Source organism: Kogia breviceps, chromosome 9, assembly GCF_026419965.1.
Source record: "Kogia breviceps isolate mKogBre1 chromosome 9, mKogBre1 haplotype 1, whole genome shotgun sequence".
Classification (NCBI taxonomy): Eukaryota; Metazoa; Chordata; class Mammalia; order Artiodactyla; family Physeteridae; genus Kogia; species Kogia breviceps.
The window spans coordinates 72626327-72642992 of record NC_081318.1 but is presented as its reverse complement, the minus strand read 5'-3'; the positions used below and the strand labels follow the sequence as shown (position 1 = coordinate 72642992).

The 16666-nt window shown below is 36.1% G+C and overlaps 1 protein-coding gene across 7 annotated transcripts in view; it reads left to right on the top strand.

The window, feature by feature from the left end:
• Positions 1-2721: 2721 nt before the first annotated feature.
• Positions 2722-16666, top strand: part of TMEM196 (transmembrane protein 196) — a 54549-nt gene continuing 40604 nt past the window's right edge. For 2 of the 7 annotated variants that reach the window (XM_059073719.2, XM_059073715.2), the window contains exon 1: positions 2729-4000. In XM_059073719.2, coding sequence (XP_058929702.1) covers positions 3854-4000 — 147 coding nt within the window. In that variant the 5' untranslated portion in view covers positions 2729-3853. Of the gene's footprint in view, positions 4019-16666 lie in introns of all 7 variants that reach the window. The other 5 variants (XM_059073716.2, XM_067042635.1, XM_067042638.1 and 2 more) reach the window with 5 other exon arrangements.

Here is a 16666-nt window from a genome sequence, read left to right as displayed (position 1 = left end):
ATTTTAATAACTTTGTATGGTGAAAGATGATTATTTATTTTGGTGATCAATTCATAATGTAGATAAATGTCAAATCACTATGTTGTATACCTGAAACAAATATAATATTGTATGTTGACTATACTTTAATTTAAAAATTCTATAAATCTTATTTGGGTAAATGGATGTATGAAGATCTCAGAACCCTTAGATACTTGTTGGCAGAACCTAGGTCCATAAAGAAAGCAATTACAGAGGATTTTCTTCTGATTAGCTAATAAGTTTAATAAAAATTATTTTGAGATTACCTATACATTCATATTCACTGTATCCTACATAAGCCAGCAGGTGGCAAACTTGAGATTTTTTATACTATTGCTCCTATTGAGGAAGTACAAGTATGGAACCATATATCTATCAATGGATCTCATGAATAGCTTTTTTATTGTACTATAACATAAGAAAAATTAAACCCTCTAATTGTAGAGCCACTGGTGTTTAGATACCAATGTATCAATACTTTATTTGTGTTTATCTTGATTTATTGTTTTATCTTGTAATTCTGTCTCTAACAATTAATTTTGAGAGATAGAGGATGCCAATTGAGCCCCCCCCTTTTTTGCCATGATTTCCATGATTAGGAGTAAAATTTAGTGTTGCTGTATTTAATTGGGAGTGGGGATCTTTCCATCATTTAAAAGGGCATGGAAAATATACTTTGTCTCCCAGAACAAGTAATGTAAGATATGTTGAAAGTCCTAACAACATTGATCTTCATGTTGTTAAATACAAACAGTAACTTGTTCATGGTAACGATTGTTTTTATTTTATTCCTGTAAATATTTCTGTTTTGGTGTGACTCATTGGTAGTCATTTATAAGTGAGGATGGATTTAATTTCTTATTATTTTAAATTTTTATTGGAATATAGTTGATGAAGAACATTTTGTCAGTTTCAGGTGTACAGCAAAGTGAATCAGTTATACATATACTTATATTCACTCATTTTTTGATTCTTTTACTATTGAGTAGAGTTCCCTGTGCTATACATTAGGTCCTTATTAGTTATCTATTTTATATATAGTAGTGTGTATATGTCAATCCCAGTCTTACAATTTATCCCTCCCTCTCCCCACCTCCTGGTAACCATAAGTTTGTTTTCTACATCTGTAAATCTATTTCTGTTTTGGAGATAAGTTCATTTGTACCCTTTTTTTTAGATTCCATATATGTGATATCATACATGTATATTTGTTTTTCAAGAAATGAAGGTTGGTTATAGTCAAGCATATGATTAGGCTTTGGGTTTATAAGAAAACACATTTCTAGCCCTTGCATTCAGAGATGAAAATTCAATCATAATAATTTCCTAATTTCTTTCTCTCTGGGAAATTCATCCATTGTTTATGCTACCTCTAAAAATTAATTTTCCATCCTGTAAGTTACACTCCTTTTTATATGGCTGCATTAACCAATCTATTTTAACACTTACTATAACTTTCTCTTCCAATGGGGAAGAATATATATGAAAAAAAAAAGGAAAGCAGTGACTAAAGGCAAACAAAAAGTTAGGCAACATAGTTACTCCATTATTTCTACGTATAAATTGGATCATTTAAATGAGTTTTACAAGATTTAAATAAAATAAACTATCCTTGATTAAAGCCAAAAACTATATGAAGGATTCTAATGATTGGCTGTTTGGTAGACTGAGTTTTCAAGAAGTGGAAGGTGAATTCACTAATTATTGAAAATAAATGTTTGAATTTTTCCTCCAAACATCACAGTAGCTGAAGACTCTTTAAGACTTATTAAGACTCTAATAATTCATAATTCTTCCTTACTTGCTTTTTATTAAGGGAAGAAGACTCAATTTTTCTAAAATGTGGAATATAAATACATCAAAAAGAAAATAAATTATACTGTACATTTGAATTTAAACTCTGAAAGAAGCTCTGAAACTTAAGAAAACTAAAATGGGCACTAATGATATAGATTGTATATCATTCTACTTTAGTGTTCTCAGCACTGGGGCCTTAAAAAAAAAAGAAGAAGCTTCTAATCAGTGGAAACTGCCCTGCTCTAGTCAGCATGCATTCAGAGGTCAAGATGACCTAGTCTTGTGCAATGTGTTCTAACTCAATCCTCCTTTCTTCTATTTTCCTTCAATCCATCTCCAAGTTCCCCAGAAACCAGTTTTTGAGAAAGATGACCCATAAACATCTTCTCATCCTCCCCACTCCCTAGATCTTCCTGATGGAATACCTTGGGATTTTTCATGAAGTAAAAAATCAGGGACATGAAACTGGGCCCAGACTCATTGATACCCAGACTTCTAGAGTCCCACGTACATCAGACTACAACACAAAAATGCCTGAGCCATAGTTGGCCCTTGCTCTAAGTATTCTGACGAGGTCAAACTGTCATAAACAGTTGTGCAGTGAACCAGATTTTTGTTTTTAATAATGCCCTTTCCAATGTAGTACTTAAATATACACATCTCTTGAATATGAGTGAGAACAAGCAGTCCCAGGCATGCGGTCTGGTGATGCTACCCAGAACGCACGTAGCTGTGCTGCTAGGGGAGAGCTGGGGAGGAACCGTGGCCACTTCCTCCGCAGGGGTGAGGCTCCAGCCAATTGCATCTTCCCAACCTTCGGACATGGGAGGTGACAGGTTGTGACAGCAGGGAGTGGCCAACTCCTTAAAGCAGGCTTGAGTGTAACTCTTCTTGAGAGAGGAGTTCCTTGGTGAGTGTCCTTTGGAGTCCTAGTGAATTTAGAAGTCTGTATTTTCTCCATCCCCCGTGCTCTCTCTGCCTTTCTTTACACACTGTGCTCCCACGTCACCCCGTGTACACGCAGAAGAAAGTTTTATACAGAATGAGCCCCGTGTTGACGTAGGCATCACCTCTCCTCCCATCTGGACAGAAGCCCAGAAGGGAGTGAGAGGGGGGTTGGGGGAATGCGAAGGTAGGGATCGCTTGGATCCCTGTGGGAAGCGTCCCGAGGCGGGGCCGATCAAGGACCAGACAAGAGTATTGGTTCTGGACCCACAAATAGATCAAGCTTTTCCCTCCTCCATCACCCTCTTAAATCCCAATGAGGTCACTGCAATGAGAGAGAATCAGATCAAGAGAGAAGGGGAGGAAGAGGACGACGACGACGAGGGAGAAGAAACCCAGACGGAAAAAGGCCATCAGACAAGGTCGCTTTTTCTGGCGACACAATAAGTGTGAGGAGTGTGGTGCTGAATATCATCTGCCCGCTCAGCCTGGGGACCAAGGGACTCACAGAAGCACTTTGTGTTACCACGAAAACAAAGGAAAGGAGACGAGAGGGAGAGAGAAGCTCTGAGCAGTTCCGCCTTGGATCTGGGGAAGCAAAGCTCATCTACTTGGCAAGGAAAGAAAGGGGAGCCTGAAAGGGTTTGGGAGGCTGAGGAGGGAACGGGGTTTCCCTGCGGAGACTTGGGACGCGACAGAACTCTGGACAGCGCCTCCCGAGCCGGATTCCAGGCTCGGGGCTCCGGAGCTCCGTGGCTCCTCCAGGGTTCCAGCTCCTTATTGAAAGCCCTTTCTACCGGTGTGCTCTCCTCCCCTGGACTCTGACCACCGAACCGAACCGAACCGGGAAAATCCTTCTACGATCCCTGTCCGAACGTGCCAGGGGGTGGAGCGACTCTGCCTCTGACCCGGTCAGGGAAGAGGGTCTCCAGTTCTGGAAATCCAGTCCTTGCGGATAATGCTTCGCTGGTGAAGAAAGAAAAGTTTTGGGGTCTGGTAGGGGGCAGAAGGGGTAAGGAGGATAGTGGAAGAAAGAAGGTGGATGGTTGGCTTCCCTCTCTGATCTGGAAGGAATGATGACCAAGGAAGGATGTGCACCAGCGGCCAGATTATTGGGAGCCTCTTGGTTCTCTCTGTGCTGGAGATAGGGCTGGGGGTGTCCAGCGTGGCCGTAGGAGCGGTCAGCTTCAGCCTGGCCCTCCGAGAGCACAAGCCGCAGCTTGGAGACTCGTCCCCGGTATGGAGCGGGGTGTGTGTACGTTGAGCCATTTCACTCTCTCTTTACCTCTTGACGGTGATGGTCAGTGCGTGTGCGTTAGTCACTCCCTCCCTGGGGAAGAAAATTATAAATCTCCTCTGGCTTGCGTGTAGGGTCATGTTGGCAGGCTATACTTCTTTATGTTGTCCTTTATTTATTAGTGTGTTTCTTTTTTTCTTACCTTGACTTGATACCAGATTAAATGGCTTTGTTTAAAGTTGGGGGGAGGGCAGTTTCCACTGGCTGAATCTGCAAAAGCCTGCGTGCGGAGTGGTGCTGATTAGGGGCCTCACACCTGTCAAGGGCAGACTCACTTAGCTTAGTTTCTTTTACAAGGAAAATCAAAATGAAAGTGTCATATCGTTTTCTTATACCAGGAACAAGCAAGAGTAGAATTGTGCATTTATTTCTGGGTAACGGTGCCCAAAGTACGCTAAAGGCAACACCAGTATCACAAAAGGAGAAATGGGGTGTGAGTGTGAAAGGAGCATTTTATCCCAGAAAACACTGCTCTTAATTTTCCCTTGTTAGCGTCTATAGAACTCTTTTGTAAGTTCTAGGCAGTAAGTTAAACAACAGATTACGATATGTAACATTCTAATTGAAGAATAACTCAGCTTAAAGAGTACCTAATGCTCAGAGAAAATGTCATAATTTTCTCTAGGTCAGAGGGCAGACCCAGTGAGCTTCTTGTTTATTTACTTTGGGTGAATCTCCAGGAAAGCTTTAGAGACCCATTCCTTCCACCAAGGATCAATCAAATAACTCAGCACTATTCCTAGTGTGAGCCTAATTGTGAAAATCAGCTTTTCTTCTCCTTTAAGTTATATAGCTGGTATATCCATATCCTTCTGGGTCTCTGGCTCGATTCTATTTTCTCAGATAATTTAATAGGATGTTATCCTGTCACAGATAATCAGTGAGTATAATTAACAATCATGGCTTAGTCATACTCTAGGTCACTGAGGAAAAAATTATTTATGAGTTAAAGAATAATTCTGAAGCAATTTATTTTTGAGAGAAGTTCTAGCATTCTTAAAACTGGCATACTTGTGCTTTAGAAAATTAGTTTTTATATTTTAACTTTTCAGAGTGAAGTGTTTTTAAATTGCAGAAGTTAAAAGAAAAATGGTGTTCAACTCTAACATTGAATTTTTCTAAGAATCCTTGTTCTGAATTCAGTAAGTTACCACCAACCTCAAATAATTACCTTTTTCTTTATTATGTAATTGTATCAATGTATATTTTAAATTTAAGTATGAAAGACTAAAAGGCAAATCTTCAACCTAGTAATTTTACATCTTATATGTAGTAGTGATTATTTTGAGATTTGTAGTATTATTACTTTATTATTATTTAACTAGAAATTGTTAGACTTTAAAACTTCTATCAGACAATTGTCAAAATTAACTGTAATGTCAACATTTAAATCATGGGAAGAAAATGTGATCTTTTGGTGGCTTATGAGGAAGACGCCTCAAATACTCTTCAAATCAATTCCCCTCTGAAATTCAAGAAACTGAGTAAATAAATGTAGGTTGTCTCTAAATAGCATTAAAGTATCCAGTTTACCTTCAAGAATAAAAACAGTGGTTACATTTGCTTAGTGTCAAGTAAGAAAAATAATTAAATGATTTTTTTCTCTCTTTCCCAACTATTTACTATTATCTAGGTGAGTCGACCTATGTGTATGTACAGAAAATGAAAATTCGGAAGCAGCTCAGTGAAAAGCAAATAAAATAATAATACAGTCATTATCATAAAGAACTATTTCCAGTTGTAACATTTTGTTTCCTTAGAATAACCAAAATTCACCTAGGATTCTCAAATAATAGTTTCAAATTCTATTGTCTGACTCAGTTTAAAAAAAAAATCCATGTGATTGAATGAATGGATTTAAAACTTGAGTGCACAAAGAGTTGGTCAGTTTTATAAACTCAACATAAAAAATAAAATTTGTGAAGATACAAATATCCAAATTTGATCTTTATCACATTATAGGCATGCTAAATTGATTTTTAAAATAATTTTTCAGAGGTCATTTGTGATACAGTCTGAATTATCTCTTAATTCTGGCAATGATGAATTCATATAACTAATATTTATAGAGGGCTCACCATATGCAAGGTGTTTTACTATTTAACACAAAGCCTATTAAGAATCAGAATGCCTAGCAGAGGAAACAAGATGGGTATGTCACAAACTTTATCAGTAGTGAGAAATTAGTTTGATTTCAGGGAGTCACAGGAGTAGATAAAGGGCAGAGAGGAAATACCCATGGGAGAACTATTGTTTTTCTCTTGATCTTTAAAGTTTATTGAAACTTGGAATTAATGTATCACAGTGTTAAGTAATGTATCACAGTATAAAATCTGGAGTTTGCCTGGGTACAAATTGCAGCTCAGCCGTTAGCCATTTACTATCTGGATGACTAGCCAAAGTTTCCTCATACTCTGTAAAATAGGGTTGCTAGAAGTCGCAAATGAAATAATGCTCTTAGTAAAAGACATGGTATGTAGTAAGCACTGAATAAATACAAACAGCTAGTACTGGGTACATAGACTAACAGTGAAGGGCATGAGAAAGAGAAACTTTTAGGCAGCAAGGATGAAGACAAAAAAATGGGACAGGATGGGTTGTGTTTCAGGTAGAATAGGCTCTTCTATTTTGGGGCTTAGGTGTGTGAGGGAGAGATAAGGATGGAATGAGTGGAAGGGACCAGACCATGGGAGGCTGCGTGCCAGTCTAAGGCAATAGATTTATTTCTCACAGTTTCAATATAATAATGATAATAACACCAATTCTTAGTTCCCAAAGAGACTGCAGGAATATGCAGCAGAAAACTAGATTGAAAACTACTAATCTCTTTGGTATTTGGTGAATTAAAAATCTGTGTTATTTATAAACACTGGATGGGATTTTATATTAATTAACCTTTCAGGTCATAGTGTATAATCAGAGTGTGTTTTGATTGGTGCCATGAAGTTTTTTTCAACACATAAATATCATTATTGCCAGATTTTGAATTAAATTTTAGAAGCCAATGGAAATAAAAACTGCACTACGAAGGGATTACTTATTATAATGGACCTCAACATCATAAGCTTTTTTCTAGGTCAAATGCACTAAGAGTTCAGGCAACTATTTGATTATTTGGACTTAAATTATTATTGGATATTTTTGGATTATTGGAAAAATTATTGGACCAAATTTTTTTAAGTGGCTTAAAAAAAGAAACAGGGCTTAAAATCCACAAGGTGGATGCTTATACAGACTATCTCCAGTCACTATTTCACAATCAGACAAAGGGTACATCCTGGGACCAGTCTAAAAGATGTGGGCAATTAGAAGGAACAATTACTTAACTATAATTTCATACTGAAAGAAAGCTATAAATGCCTTATAGGATTTTGGCCGTCTCCTGATTATTTGTTACAGTTTATATAGACACCTCCTTGAGAGCATGAAAGAATACATTATTACTAGATAACAATAAATGAACCATTGAGTAAACTGCTTTGGAAAAGACATAGGCATGGTGAAATATAATTGATGTGTAAGGTATATTGACAGGGAGTTAAATAGACAGGGCTATGTTTCCAAGCTGCTGTGGGATAGTCATTTTTCTCAGTCTCCAGTGAATCATCTATAATGGAAGTAGATTATATTTAGTGGTACACAGATCCAAGAGAATTTTATTTTGTTGCTCTAAGTTGGTACTTGAAAAATCTAAAGATTCAAATGGTGGTGTCCAGAGAAGCATCTGATACTGAGTTTTACTTGATACATACCATGCTGAATTCCATCCATCTATATCTGATATTCATTCTATAAATTAAATACATTAAAATAACTTTTTTTAGGCTCCTTACCCCACATGTAAAATAGTCTTTTAAAATAGTCAAAGTTTTTCTGATCAAAATCATATAAAGTTTGAGTGATTTTTATTGCTTATTTTTCTGAAGCACACTTGATTTGTACATCATAACTTCATCTGCTTAAAAAATCCTATACTTTAGGTGAGTAAAATTTATAGCATAATCAAGTCACATACTTAGTATGTAGACTCCTGATTCACCATGGCAACAACTCAGCCAGTGGTAAGATTTTGTTGAAATTCACCTACTGCACAATCTGACCCATACCATAGCACCACAAATGAGGTGCTGTGTATAAATGATAGTTGCTCAAAAATGTTATTTCTAATATTTAAGTCTGTTCAGTTCATTTAAGGAAAAACAAAATAAAGTGAAAGAAACCCCTCAAACAGTTACTTCGATTGTACAAAATTTGAAGCTTATATGTCTCTGGCCAGATAATACATCATTTTTCTCCAAAGTTAAAATATATAATATAAAGGATGCATATAATTTGTCATGAGATGAAAACACTGCCCCTATCCTCAGAAAAAATTACAAATGTACATTTATATCCAATTTTTAAATTAATTTTAATTATATAAGTAATTCACAAATGTTGTTTCAAAGCATTTAAAAAAAGATCAAAACTGAAGTTCTCTTCCCTACCACCTCATCAAGATTAGCCACCATTATAAATTTAGTGTGTAATCTCAAAATATTTCTTTATGCATAAATAGTATTGTTTGAACATATAGACTAATTTTAATATCAAGTTTCTGGATATAATAAAGCCCCTTCATGGACCCTCTGTAGAGCCCAGGTAAAGAATATCTTCCTTATCTGAGTCACACTCTTATACTCAAGTGCTACTTGTTATCTACTCAAGTCAGGGCGATTAGATAACTGGGAATTAGATAAGTTAGACAAGCTAAACAGTTGGAAAATGTAGTTATAATTCAAGGAATCATACTCTGTCAAAAAAAATGCCAATTTCTGGTGTTGATTGATATTGGTAAAGTGGAAGAAAAATGGTGAGTTTTGCCATTATCTGATGATATTTTTTTGTTTTAGTCTGTATTTCACCCACATGTAAGTGACATGTGTTGAAATTTCTATCCAGAGGCCATGAAAAATTCTGCTTCAGGATTTTGGCCCTTATTCAAGGGTATAACTGGTCTTGAAGAATTTGCCATAGAAACATTAGGGAATAAGTGATAATAATAGCATCAGTCACCTACTTGTTGACAGTTTTCTTCATACAACATGATCTAGACAAAGTCACATCTTTTCATTTGGATGTTTTTGTGTAAAATGTTCAAGTTGGCTCTCTATATTGACTTAATTATTAGCCAGATCATCCAATATATGCTTTGAATATGGTAAGCAATTTAACTTTCCTGTATATTCACTTATCCCGCAGATAATACTTAATTTTATTAGTAGATGGGAAGCATAACCCAGCCATCCAAACTTCATCCAAACCTATCTTTAAAATTCAGTAAAAATTAGAATAGATTTTGGTGTGTGTGTTTACACACTCACCAAAGGGGGAAAACACCAACAATTTTCTGTTCAAATGATGTTGGCTCATTCACTTACAAAGTGAACAAAACTTCATCCTACTACTGCATTGTATATATATTGATACATAATTCTATTCATTCAAATGGCATTTCTGTACCTAAATAACTAAATAACAACCCAGAGTTGTTCAAAATATTTAACTTTATTGTCCTAATAATTTAGTCAAATTACAAGGTGGTTACTCTGCAGATAGGTGTCCATGTTGAAATACATGGACAATGGCAGAATAATTAGATGATAGTATATAAAGACTCTCACTGAACATCATTTTAGGAGAAAAAGAGAGAAAGAAAAGACACTGTGTGACTACTTTCCTCTGTGATATATAAAGCTATGCAAACCTTGTCATGAATGCAGATCTAATCTATATATACTTTATTCATATTGAATGACAGATGGGATTCATACATCTCACTCAATATTACAGTAGCTCTGGATAACTTATGTGTCTTCACTGAGTCAAGGAGTACCTATTTTACGGGTTGCTGTGAAATTGTTGTGAAGCTAAGACAATGCTTATAAAGCTGTCAGTAACGAGCCCGGCACAAAGTAAGTGCTCAGTGAGCATTAGCTGCTCCTTTCTTCTACTGCCCTGTTCGGCTCCATGACTGCCTGGGACCATTAACCCACTAGTGGTGCACTGGTTCTCAACATTTCTCCAACACCCTTAATCAACTCTAGCTTAACTCATCATTTTTGTTGTTTTTTCTTTTCATGTGTAGTATCTACTTAACTTTTGATTTAATCCAGGCATATACATTAACAACTATAAAAATGTACCAAAATATCTACATTAGAGAAGTCATGTAAATATTCAGCTTAAAACCAAATGGGGAAACAGCTGTTAGACAATTATCTAAGTTAAGCAAGTCAAACAGGGGGAATATGGTAACTACTTTTTATACCATAAAACAAAGTCCTCAAAACACATATGAAACCATATGTTACTATAATAAAGTCAAAATAAAAGTACAAATTAATACTTCTAACAAAGATACTCAAAATCTTGGAAATTCATATGGTTTTGCCCTAACTACCCAAATAGCTTTTGAAGCAATGTTGATTTCATGTTGTACTATTAATAGATTCATCAATGAAATATCTAGATTTCAACAATGACTCTTATAATGTTAATTAGTGATCATGATTTTTAGTGCCAATATTACAATTCAAGAAGCAATTGAAAGTTCCATTAGTTCATGATCTGTTATTAAATATTGGAAAAAATTAAGGCAAAAATAAAATATTAGTGATTAAGTATATCACCTTGGCAGACAGGGTGCCTTGAGCTATTTATCCTATAGAAATTATACTAGACATGATTTATTCATGGTTAACTATGGTCCATATGCTTTCTTATACATTTTATTTCTAATTTTAACAACTTTGTGAACAATGTAGTGTTTTATAAAATTTATATAGGAAAAAGAACTTACCTAGGGTCCACCATTATTTAATCAGCTGAGTTAGTATTTAAAGCCAGAGCAGTCTTATTTCAAAATCTGTACTTCTTTGATTGCATTGTGTGGAACATGGGATATTTTCATGAGAAAGTCATTCACTAATGCCTGACCTCATTATTTGCTCCCATCCCTAAATCTAGGAGTCAGGAAGGATGGCATAAATGCCAGGTCCTGATCACTGTTTGTATCTATTTTCCGGAAGAGACTGTTATAGTCAACTGATGAACAACACAACCCCGATGTTCTCAAAAGAGTGTGAGATAATAGATTAAATTGTTCTTATCCGTAAAGCTTAAGCTTTAGCCTGAAAAATAAAGCTAAATTATGCATCTCAAATAATCATTAAATATTATGAGGACAAATCAGGAAGACACAAAATAACATATTTGTTTATATATGTTCAGAATGAGAGGTATCAGTGAAGGATCAAGGGTATTCTTCCTCATGGTGGGAGAACTGTACCCAGGCCTTGTAGATCAGGCAGATTTCCAGTGGGCAGAGGAAAGAAGATGATGTGCTAAGCAGTTATTAGCATGTGTAAAGTCATGGAAGGGATAATAAAGTGGAGAGTTTGTGGAGGATTGAGGAGACTGAACTTGTTAGAGCAAAGACATGTTCACAGAAAAACTGGTAAGTGAAGATCTACCTCATCTGAATAGGATGGGTCCAGTTTTAAAAGGGTCCTGAAAGAATGGTAAGACTAGTCTGCTCTTGATTCCCAACTAAGCTTGGTGAGTTCTACTCGGTAGAACTTGGCAGTCATGAGGCCAAGACAGTGGGGCCAGGCATTGCTGCTCAATTTCAAGGCAGAACACCAGCCCTTGGTTCCAAGATGTGTATGCAGGATCAAGAGAAAGACTTGAAGGAAATCTTGAGACTTGAGGGAAGTGAAAATCTTTTATCACAAACCTAACTCCAACTTCAAATGGCTTTTCTATTATTGACGGTGGATTTGTAAGATCATACATTCCTTTTGTTCAATTATTCTTACGGCTGCCTGACATACAAAAGTAAGAGTTCATTTGTGTAACTGGAAGTATTGGCATGACACACAGAAATGAAAACAGGTTTTGGAGGTATTAAGACTTGGGTTCACATTCTAGCTCTAGTATTTTCTAGTTGTTAAAGTTTGAATGATTTGAATTATCTCACTGAGCAGTCAGCTAACTCATTGGTAAAATAGCAATCCTACTACCTATCTCATGGAGTTTTCTAAAAATTAAATGTAGTACTTCCATAAAGGGCTTGATAAATGTTAGGTATTCAGTAACTGTGACTGACCCACAGCAATGACTGCACGCTTTTGCCATATTTCTGGAAAAATCCATTTTCTGTGTATGGTTTCTATTGTGCATTATAGACATTTTATTTCTATACATTTCTGAAGGGGAGCTTATTGTAAGACCGTTGATGAAATTGACCTTGGACTCAAGACTTAGTAACATTTAGGTCATATATCCTCTTTTAGAAAATATGTACTAGTCATAACTGATTTTTGGCATTAGTAGTAGTGATGATTTAGTGTGCTTGTCCCAGGGTCCCAGGAATATTTTCTAGGTCAATATTGAGATAAAGAGGTATACTTTTTGTTTGTTCTATCAAATACAGATGTGTTCTTGATTTTTTCATTAATTTTGCTGGGTTGTTGGAATTTTTAGTTCTTTCTCTACTTGTTTTCTGCCAATTAATCTCCTACATGGATTACTCTGAAGAATTAAAATAATAATTAATGATAATAATAATGACATCAATAATAACAGCAATGGCAGCTTATGTTTATAATATACTACATTGCCTAAGAATTCCACCTACTTTTGATATACCACTTAGCCTGTGAGTTTCTTCACTTAAGGGATGAGAACCTAAAGGATTTTAGGGTTCAGTGATTGAAGATCAAAAAGCGAAATCAGTTACAGGTGTAGGGTAGAAACCTAAATCACCTGAAGAAAGAATGTATATGTATGTGTGTGTCGGTGTGTGTGTGCATGTGCCCATGCAGGTGCTCATACATGTACAGTGGAGATGGAGAGACAAGTAATTCCTAGGAGGAAGTCGATAATTATCACTGATATGCAATATAAGCTGCATTTAGGCTGCTAGTTCCCTGATTTGGGGGCAAGTTCACAACGTCGTGACCCTCTATCAGCTGCCTCTTATCTCCATAACTGGCAGGCTTTCAGAAACTGCCAGGCATGTTGGATGAATGTTCATTAGTGGTGTTGACAATTCTTAGGAAGAGTATAACTTCTACCCTCCAGCCCCTGTAGCCCCTGGATATTTTCAACTCTGAGAGGACAGGCCACAAATCATAGACTCAAAGCTGGCATATACGCAAGGAAGTATCTGTTTTTCCTTTCCTCTTCACCAAAGCCATCTTCGACATTTTTAACTTTATTAGATCTTCCACATGTATCAAGTTGTGAGCTTGATATTTGAATGTTGCCCAAATATATTATAGTATTTAAGTTAATATTATTTATATGACACGAAGGAATCTTAAACATAAAATTACTAGTGAAAACATTGCAAATTGGGATAGCCCACATTAATGTAAAGCTACCTTAATTTACTTAAAAATACTTATTAAGTTGTTATTATGAAATATATAGAGCTCCTGTAAAATGTATATGAAAAGTTTATGCTACTTTAATAAGTAGAATGTCATGGATAGTATTATCTATATCTGGATGTTGAATATTGATTGCATCTTCCTTTACTTCCCTCCAGAACTAATCATTTTTTAAAATTTTAAGTAAGTTTGAATTTTAAAATTCATTTATATGTTATATTTGGCTAAAATAACAAAACTTTGGACTCAGGAGATAAACTCTTCTGATTTTTTCCTGCTATCTATGAAATAGTTTTGTTCTGTTTTAATAGCTGACATGAATAATGACTATACCTAAGATTTACTTGGACAATTGCCACTTAAATATACTGCAAATTCAAAGTCCCTCTTGCTGAAAATTTACAAGTTTAGTTAAAATTTTCCTTGCTACTTCTGGAGCAGAAATAGCTCGAACATCAAAAAGCCTTATTCACTTAGCATACTCAAATATTGAACAGATTATTTTTTAAAAAGAAAAACTATCACAAAGAGTAGTTGTAACAGAATGCAATGCATAATTCATTAAATACAAGAAAAATTGCATTACCTGAACCCTAAGTGGGGGTGTGAAGGAATGAATGGCATTCTGAGCATCAAGGCGGATTTTTTTCTGAAGAAAGAAAGAATTCCACACTGAGGATTTGGGTCCCAGGCCACTAAGAAGTTTCTGAGAGTTTTGAACTAGGGTTCATTTAGAAGAGCTTGGCTTGCCGATCAGCCTCATGCTATGTTTGATGCTTTCTTCTGAAATTCATTCTTGTGTGTTGATAGTTTCATTCAGTTACTTTACAGTCTCTGTAAAGGTTTCTTTCACTACTTGCTGTGCATCCCCATTTACTACTGTGGGGTTTTTCTTTCCATTTCTCCCTTGAGTGCTTTTGGTTTAATTTCTTTATTTGCTCTGGTTGCCTCTTACCCCATGCTGTCTGCTAGGCTACCAAGATGGCCTGCTGCTAATGCAGGACTGCTTTCTTATCACATCAGCATAGCTCTTGTACATTTTATCCCCTTGGTATTTTATTTTCCTATGAAGGTGATTATATTTGTGAGAGGTAATGGCTCTATTGGTAAAAAGTGTACATTTACCCTTTCCCAGTTGAACTTTTAAATTTTTTTAAGTTTCAAAATTTCCTGGAATGGAAGAAACATAGTATATGTATCAATGTATATTAAATGCCTTACTTTATTTCACTGTTCTGTTTAGGGATGGAAAACAAGAAATTAGATCTAGCTTAAGGGAAAAAAAAAACCACTGCGTATTAGCAGGATCTTCCATAGACTAAGAAAAGAAAGGAATATAAATAGGAAAGTAGAAAAGTGACTTATTTTAAAAATGAACGCTTTGCTAAAAATGCCGAATAATTGGGAGAGGGGAAAGCAGAGGCCATTGAGGAGATCTATAATTCTAATAAAGGCAGAAAAAGCCCAGGAAACTGCATTGTTAGATAGCATGGTCAGGGCCTGGGAACCCCCCCAGGGGTTAGGCTTATGAAAATGGGGCCAAATCAACGTTGAGGTCAGTGACAAAGACACTTGATCAGCCTGAGCTACGTGGTCTACACTGGGTTGAGATGAATCAAGAAGAGGAATGACAGCATGGTATGGAGGAAGAGCTATGGACAGTGAGGAGAGTCAAGTTCCTGTTCCCATTCTCGTAAGCCAGATGCTATTCTCCTCAATTCACTTTCTTATAAGATTTCGTTAACAAGTATTGATTCCACAGCTACAACATTCTATGCTCTGAGTTAGGTTCTGAGGATTTAGCAGTGAATACAATTATCATGATCCCTGGTCTTCTGAAGCTCAATTTAAAAAGGAATATAGACGATGAACAAATAATGCACAAATTAACAATTAAAGGTTGTACCTGTTAACTAGGAGAAGTACAGGTTTATGAAGACTATAACAGTTGTCAATAATGGGAGAATAAGAAAATGCATCTCTAAGGAAGCAATGTTTTCTGAAGGATGATGAGGCATTACCCAGATAAAGAGGGAAACAAGCATTGTTCCAACCAGAGGGAATACCGTGTGTAAAGACTCTGAGGTAGAAAAAGATCCATGTGTTTGAGAAACTGAAAGAAGGCCAGGGTAACTGGAGTATGACTAGTGAGCAGGCACTGGGTGAGGTGAAGAGACACATGGGGGGATGAAAGTCACTTTAGGCTTTATACATATGGTACAATGTTTTTATTTTCTCCTAATTATAATAGCCACCAAAAGATTTTAAGCAGGAAAGTAACAGGATTATACCTGGGTTTAAAGAAGCTCATTTGGGGCTGCATTTAAAACAATTTTTTTTGGAGTCAGACAAGTTCTTAACTTGTCACAAATTAAGTCACAAGTCTAGTTAGGAGGCTGCTGGGGTGTATGAAGCAATAGTTACATGGATGAGAGTTAAAGAATAAAATAAAAATAGAAGAACAGACATTTGAGATTCACAGTTGAAAAGACTTTGTTGTGTTTCATTAGATGCCATTGTAAAGTATTATGAATGAGTGTCAGATTTCAGGACTGAGCAACTGATAGGGTCCTATTTACTCATGAGATTAGGGGATTAGAGACGGAAAAACTCTTTGTGTGTGTGTATGTGTGTGTATGTGTGTAGGGAATAATTGTGTATGGTGGGAAGAGATCCAGGATTTATCTGTGATCTGTTAAGTTGGAAGTGCCTGTGAGACATCCAAATGGAGAGATGCTGTGGGCTATTAGATGGGTCTAGAGTTTAGGGTTGGAAATCTAAAAACGGGAGTAGACTGTAAATACATTAAATACATTTAAAGGTATTTAAAGCCATATGACTTGTAGAAACCACCCAAAACAATGCCTTCAGTTACTGTTATATTCAGAAGCTGGACATTCAGAATTTACTATAATACTCAGAAGTAGAAAAAAGAGACTGAGAAGTTGTGACCAGAAAAATATGCTAAAGACCAGGAGAGTGTGGTATCAGAGAAGCCCAAAGGAGAGAGGTTCCTTGTAAGATGAGGAGTGAAATGTGGAAGTCATTACTTACTTTAGCAAGAGAAGATGAAATAAAACAGGATGTAGAAGGCAGTCTGAAGTCTGAGAGAGAACGGGAAATAAGAATGCAGAAATAGTAAGTGTAGAAGCTTGGCAGTAAAGGGAAG